Here is a 7,500-nt window from a genome sequence, read left to right on the forward strand (position 1 = left end):
TTAAAAAATATTCTATATTCTAAAACCTTGTTGAATTATATTAGAGTAGTAGGTCCAAAGTTCATTCTTGTTCATTTTCTGTGTTCCTCATTGTTCACGTTTTTTTTTACGTTTCTTCATTCGGATCCACTTGCGATCCATTCCATTCTGAATAAACAAACAACGCAGTTTACATGCTTCGTTATTGTTGCATTATTCATTAAGATCATTCTAAACAGATTTCTGTAACGTTAGTTCAAACAACTCGGAATTGTAGTTGAGAACGTCAGTTATAACGGCCCACGTATTAAACAAATGGTCGGGTTTAAATCGGGCTCGGGCTCATAATTACAGTTAATGTGTCGGGCCGGGCTTGATTTTTTGGGCCCGATCTAAGCTCTAACGTCACGTAATACGCAGTTACGCTGTAAAGGTCACGCTTGACGAGTCAGTGTTTACAGATGTGCGGAAGGAGGACCATACACACATATTCAAACGTCTGTGTGTCAGTTTATCGTTTAAATGCCCATCTCGTGTGTGTATCCTGGTGTTGGAATATTAAAAAGCCTAAAAGAACATTTTCGTCAGGACAGAAATGTTTTACTTTTCACAGAAGCGAGACCTTTACAGCGTAACTGCGTATCACGTGACGTCACGAGCGCGCATCACAGAACAGAGCAAGGCGAGCGCTTGTGCTTATAAAACTTAAACTTGTTTATTTATGTTTGAAATGACGATGGTTTCGCTAGATAAGACCCGTATTCATCGTCTGGTGTCGTTTAAAGCCCGTTGAAGCGGCGCTGACACTGTCATCTGGACCTTGACCCGTTTGGGGCCCATTGACGTCCATTATATGGAGAAATGTGTTCATCAAAAACCTTCATTTCTTTTCCACTGAAGAAAGAAAGACATGGACATCTTGATGACATCGGGGTGAGTAAACTATCAGCAAAAGTTTTTTTTAAGTGAACTAATCCTTTAATTCTATGTTAATTTCAACATTTATACATTATTAACATCAAATGTTGTCTCTGTTAATATTATTTACAGATATATTGAATATATTGAACATGAAAACAGTGAACAGTTGTGTTTTTATTAACTAACTTTAACAAATGCTGTAACAAGTGTGTTGCTCATTAGTGACGCCGGACCACAACACCAGTCACATGGGTCAATTTTCTGAAATTGAGATATAGACATCGTATTAAAGCTGAATAAATAATCTCTCCACTGATGTGTGGTGTGTTAGGATAGGACAATATTTGGTCGAGACACAACTATTGAAAATCTGGAATCTGAGGAGCAAAAAAATTTAAACATTGAAAAAATCTCCTTTAAAGTTGTGCATTTATGTTCACGATTGTGCTGCATTCACTCACAAAAATACATGTTTTATATATTTACGGTAGGACATTTACTAAATATCTTCATGGAACATGATCTTAATATCCTCATGATTTTTGGCATAAAATAAAAAAATTTAATTTTGACCCGTACAGTGTATAGTTGCTATTGCCACAGATATACCCGTGCGGCTCCAGACTGGGTTTGTGCACCAGGGTCACATGACTAATAACTAACGTGACCTCACTGTAAAGTGTTCCTGGTTATTTTGAGGTGTGTTTGTGGTCTGACAGGCGGGTCGAGTCTGAAACCGGTTCTGACGGGTCCCAGTAAAGCGTATCTGAGATCTCAGGTCCAGTTTCACTGCGAGGTCCCAGGCTGGGCTTCACCTCTGACCTTTGAACTCAGAAAGGACTCGGGGGATCTTGTTAGAGCAGAACACAACATCAAGGTCACCTTCAGGCTGCAGGTCACCGAGGGGTCAGAGGGCGAGTACCACTGCAGGGTCACTGGAGGTCAAACCAGCAACAGCATCCAGTTCCATGTCGTGAGTGAGTCAAACCTCAACTTTATTCTAATTAAAAATCTGTACAAGTCAGAAACTGAAATGTGCAATTGTGTTATTTGAGTATTTTAGTTATTAATATTCTGAAGGAGCAGAATTAGTTTTAGTAATTTTGTTTTTGTCATTTTTTATTATTTTCATAACATGTCTATATAGTTTTAGTATTTGGTTTTTAATGTCAGTATTTTTATTACTATTTAGGTTTAATTTATTTTTATTTAAGTTTTATTTGTTTACATTTTTTTAATGTAGTTTAAAAAATTGCTTTAATATTGTAATTGTAATGCTTCGACTTCAAGGCAACGTTTCTAATTTTAGTTTAGTTTGTTTTTCAATCTAATATTTATATTTTAGTTAAATATTTTGTTATTTTGATGGTTTTATATTACTATTATTATTTCAATATCATTATTGATATCATTAATTTTTTTTTCCATTTGATTTAAGGCAACATTTAAAATGTTTGTTTAGTCAAAGTTTTTCATCTAACATTTATATATTATTTTAAGTCCTTTTGTTTAAATATTACTATTTAGGCTTAATTTATTTTTATTTTTAATTTATTTCCAGTTTCATTTTAATTAGTTTAACTTTTAAGCTATTTTGTAATGTGTTTTTGTCATTTTTTATAAATATTTACAATTTACTAATGTTTTAGTATTTATTTATTTTCCATTTTTTGTTGAATTTTTTGCATTTTTGTTTTGTGCTTTTGTATGTAAAAAAATAAAATAATATACATATTACTATTTCAGTTTAATTTATTTTTTATTCTATTTATTTTAGGGCAACATTTAAAATTTTTGTTTAGTCAAAGTTTTTTATCTAACATTTAGATATTATTTGAATAAGTCCTTTTGTTTAGGCTAAATATTACTATTTAGGCTTAATTTATTATTTATTTTATTTCCAGTTTAATTTTAATTAGTTGAACTAGTGTTTTTTTCTTTTCATTTTTTATAAATATTTACAAATTAGTATTTATTTATTTCCAGTTAAGTTTTTTGATGAATTTTTCGCATTTTTGTTTTGTGCTTTTGTATTTAAAAAAATAATATACATATTACTATTTCAGTTTAATTTATTTATTGTGTAATTTTTTATTCTATTTATTTTAAGGCAACATTTCAAATCGCTGTTTAGTCGAAGTTTTTCATCTAACATTTATATTTAATTTTAACCCTGAGTGGCGACGAGCGTGTTTGATTGACAGATAGAGTTGTGATGTTGTGATGTTGTGTCCGGTCAGCTCCGGTCAGCGGTACCAGTCTGAGCTCAGACCCAGATCCCCCGATCCTCTATGAAGGACAGAAGCTTGCCTTGCGTTGCCTCGTCAGGAAGGGAACGCATCTGTCCTTCACATGGGATCATGACCAACGAGAGGTCAGCGCTTCATCAGACCTCTATCGGCTCTCTGGAGACGCGCTCACGGTGGACGCCGCCAGTGAACGGCATGCTGGGACATACTCGTGCATAGCGCAAAACATGATGGAGGTCAACCCGAGATTCTCCAGCAGCCGAAACCTCCGCGTCACCGTGAAAAGTAACAGCAATCGCACGGCAGACATTTAAATCTAAGAAAGTAAAAAGTCTTATTTCTAGAAAACATGTTTTTTGCCAGGAAAGATAAAAAGTCGGTTCATTAGTTAACGTATTCACTAACATGAACTAACTGAGCAATACATTTGTAACAGTATTTATTCATCTTTGGTAATGTTAGATAATAAAAATTCAGCTGGTCATTGTTAGTTCATGTTAACTAATGTAGTTAATTAATGAACGTTATTGTAAAGTGTTACCAAAAAGTCTTATAAAATACATTACACATTATAATATAAATCTTTATATTAGATTTATAGTCTTGGCAAGTGAATTTTAGCTCATTTTGAGGAAGATTTTACCAGAAACAAGTGACAGCTTTAAAGTGCCAGTTTTTGTGCATGTTTAGTTAAGATTGTTGTGCTAATTTTAATAATAATATCATCCCTAAAAAAATCAAATTTCACGAATCTTAATTAAGAGAGGTCAAATATGATTTTTTTTTGTTACATTGCAAAAAAAAAAAAAATCCCTTCTTGAAACAAGCAAGATGCACTTAAATTTAAGTAAAGTGTACTAAAAATATTAATTTATTGGGTTGTTTTAAGAATTTTCATCTATTTTCAGGTCATTGTGCATCTTTAAAAATATAAATAAGCTGACTTTAAGGTTAAATATTCTAGTTTTTATGCAATCTTCACTAAATTTACTTATTTAGTGCCTATAAAAAGTAAAAAATGCATTTTTGTCTAGTTTTAAGATCCAATAGCATTTACTAGTGACTAAATATTAATGCTATTTTCAAGAATTCTTATCAAGTCAGTTTTGCGAACCCCCATTGGCTGATTTTTTTGCTTGATTTTTGCACACTTTAGCTAGATCTAAGTGCATTTGTTTGTTTCAAGGGCATTTTTTGCTGATGCTACATTTGTTTTTGTTTAATATCCTGTTTCTCTATAAAAAAAAGCATCCTATTTCAGAACCGGTTTCATGCTTTATGATTTCCAGAGTACATCTCGACGCTTAAGCTGTCGTTCGCGGTCTCCTCGACTGGCTCGAGCCTGATGGCCAACATTAGCTGTCGTCTGGCGCGCGGTTCTCCGCCGGTGACGTTCAGTTTACTGGAGAACGGACTGGAGACGGATGTGAAGCGCGTGGATTCGCTGGAGTTCTGGTCCGTTCGGCCCGTCTCTGTAGGTCTAAATATGGGATTGGCTCAATGTAAAGCTCAGGCAGAAACACGGCAGCTTCTGTCGGATCCGGTGCCTTTACACGTCGGTGAGTGTGTCTTTATTTACTGGTATTACACTTCTAAATCTAATTAGGCAGCGGTTATCTGAGTTTATTAAAGTCCCGCTGTGGTGTAAATCCAGCTTTTAATGTTGTTTATGTGTGTATGTGGAGTTATTAATCTGCTTTAACACACACCATGTGTAAATTCATAAGTCGACAGCATTGCTGAGTATTTTCTGCTTAAAACTGCAGTGAACCAAAGACAGTCTCAAAAAGTGAGTGGGTGGAGGCGGGGCTCATTTGCATATTCATAGAACCGCGCATACTAAATGAGGCAAGGGTGTCGAGTTACATTCAAGATATTTTAAGGCACGCCGAAATTTATTTTCAAGGAAAAAACTTTTCAATATGTAATTTTGTGTCATGTGTCATGTGACACTGAACTTATTAAGTGTCATGTGACACTGAAGTCTGGAGTAATGATGCTGAAAATTCAGCTTTGATCACAGGAATAAATTACAATTTACTATATAAGTGTCTCAATCAAATCTCAATATCTATTAGAGGTTTGATGGCACAAACCTGGCAAAACCAGTGACTTATTCTTCCTTTAAACGTGTTTCTTAACCTGTTTTTGTCAGTTCCAGTAGGTGGCGCTGTGCGAGTGATGGTAAAATACCTCTATGATGTCGATGCAGTGGCGTCAGCGGCTCGGCTCACATGTTTCCCCGACAGAGGAACGTTTCCCACGTTCTCCTGGTCTCTGAACCGTTCCTCCCTTCCACCAGAGGGCGACGCTCACGTGGAGATGCAGAACGGGCAGATCTTATTCCTCACGGACATCAGCTCTGGTTATTACCGCTGCCGGGCGAGGGACAGTTTCAACGACAGCTCAATCTGGGTGGAGAGCGAGGACATCTTCATTCAAAAGACAGGTGAGCGTGCGCGTCTTCCCGTCCTGTGAATATCAAGAAAGAAGTTAAAGTCGCTAATTCTTGTTTTTTATGGAATATTGTAGTATTGTAAATGATTTATCTGTGCGCATCATTATTGCTTTAATAATCTTGAATCAGAATAAGTTCCTCTTGCAGCATCTCTTCTTTGATGACGAGGGCGGGGCTAATACCTGTCACTCACATGAGATCAGCCAATAGCAAACCACAACCATCCAATCAATTCCCCACAGACACAATCAGGCCCCGTCCACATCTGTTCTTGTTCCAGAAGCGGTTCTCTCGGGCCAAACATCAACCATCAAAACAATTCCAGATATATTTCTTCCCTATACGTTACTTGAACAAGAACAAATGTGGGCGGGGCTTGATTGTGTCTGTGGGGAATTGATTGGATGGTTGTGGTTTGCTATTGGCTGATCTCATGTGAGTGACAGGTAGAAACTTAATCTGATTCAACATTATTAAAACAATAATGATAAATCATTTAGGGGCTGTTTACACGAAATTGCTTTCAACTAAAAATTGTAAACTTTTTATGCATTTTAGCCGTTCATTTACACGACAACAGCGTTTTGGGCGCCTGAAAACGCAATGTTTTGAAAACGGGTTTCAAAGTGCAAGTTCTTGAAAACGGTATCTGTGTAAACAACAAAAATGCGAATCTCTGAAGACGATGATGTCATGCACCTGCGTATTACGCGTTCAGTCTATAGTGTTCCATCGCCATCTAGTGGCCTGGCAGCAGAATACAACGTTTTTTATATTTTTTTGCGGATCCGTGTGAATGGTGTCGTCTGTACGCGAAAATCTCAAAGGAAAAACGTCTCAGTTTTAAGCGTATCGTTGTCGTGTAAATGTACCCTTAGAATAAACACTGCAATATTACATTAAAAAAATTTGTCCGTTTTGATTTCATGGTGACTTTAAAGCAAGCTGATGATGGTTTCGTATGTTCTTGCACAGATTTGTCAGCGACGCCCATGGAGGTCATTGCGTTAGTTTTCTGTGGTTTTCTATTGACGGTGATCGTAGTAGCCTCATGTTTTCTGTTCTGGAGCACCAAGCGCAGGAACAACTCCTGCAAACAATGCATTAACCGTAAGTTCAGTCCACTCGTTTCATCATGTGTTTTTGGCACAAGGTTTTTATCATGCTTTTCTTTCTCCTTCCTCCTTCAGATGAGATCCGGTCTGATGCGATGCCGTGAGTTTTAGTCTCTCAAAAGCTTCATTTGGATATGATGCCGTGTAAGGAACGGATCTAACCTCTCTTCTGTTCTTCTCAGCAGAATGAACTTCCCAGCTGATGTTTCCTTTAATCCTCAAACTGTGGAAATGAAAACATTCATCATGAATTTTGCGGACTAGACCAGGCCAGACCTGCTCCAACCACACTATAGTGATCCTGAAGACCTTGATTAGCTGGTTCAGGGGTATTTAATTATGGTTGGAGCCAAACGTTTTGTTGTAAATGTGTCGTTTAAGATTGTAAGGCTTTATACCAAATAAATGTTTAATTTACCAAGTGTTGCTATTGAACTTGCTTTAATAAGTATACATAGATAAGATAAATAAATAAATGCAGGGCCAAAACATTAGTGACATTATTATCAATGATCATGACAATCCAACACTGTAAAAAATATAATGTTACAAAAAAAAAATCAATTCGATTCTGATTCTTAAGATCTTGACTTGATTCGGTTTATTATAATCTCAATTCGATTCATTTGCATATCAGGTAGGCTACCGTAATCTATGTCGATTTTTTCTTACAGAAAACAAATATCTCTAAACTAAGCTGTATACAGGGACAATTGTCAGTTAGATATCTAGGTCAGATAATGATAACACTCAAGTAAACATTTAAATTGCACACAAG

At 36.0% G+C, this 7,500-nt stretch overlaps 1 protein-coding gene and 1 long non-coding RNA gene across 4 annotated transcripts in view; one reads left to right on the forward strand and one right to left on the reverse strand.

The window, feature by feature from the left end:
• The window catches only part of LOC306990691 (Fc receptor-like protein 5), a 9,350-nt gene extending 2,078 nt beyond the window's left edge, over positions 1 to 7,272 (forward strand). The window contains exons 3-9 of one of the 3 annotated variants that reach the window (XM_079597869.1): positions 1,620 to 1,877; positions 3,141 to 3,434; positions 4,439 to 4,708; positions 5,305 to 5,598; positions 6,583 to 6,717; positions 6,798 to 6,822; positions 6,908 to 7,272. In XM_079597869.1, the coding sequence (XP_079453995.1) occupies positions 1,620 to 1,877; positions 3,141 to 3,434; positions 4,439 to 4,708; positions 5,305 to 5,598; positions 6,583 to 6,717; positions 6,798 to 6,822; positions 6,908 to 6,986 (1,355 nt within the window). In that variant the 3' untranslated portion in view covers positions 6,987 to 7,272. Of the gene's footprint in view, positions 1 to 1,619; positions 1,878 to 3,140; positions 3,435 to 4,438; positions 4,709 to 5,304; positions 5,599 to 6,582; positions 6,718 to 6,797; positions 6,823 to 6,904 lie in introns of all 3 variants that reach the window. The other 2 variants (XM_079597868.1, XM_079597870.1) reach the window with 2 other exon arrangements.
• The window catches only part of LOC306990699, a 2,425-nt gene continuing 412 nt past the window's right edge, over positions 5,488 to 7,500 (reverse strand). The window contains exons 2-3 of the long non-coding RNA XR_013795915.1: positions 6,885 to 6,945; positions 5,488 to 5,621 (exon numbers count right to left, since the gene is read on the reverse strand). This is a non-coding gene — a long non-coding RNA (uncharacterized lncRNA). The remainder of the gene's footprint in view (positions 5,622 to 6,884; positions 6,946 to 7,500) is intronic.

The sequence above is a fragment of the Phoxinus phoxinus genome (genome assembly GCF_949152265.1).
Source record: "Phoxinus phoxinus genome assembly, chromosome: 22".
In the NCBI taxonomy this organism is placed as follows: domain Eukaryota; kingdom Metazoa; phylum Chordata; class Actinopteri; order Cypriniformes; family Leuciscidae; genus Phoxinus; species Phoxinus phoxinus.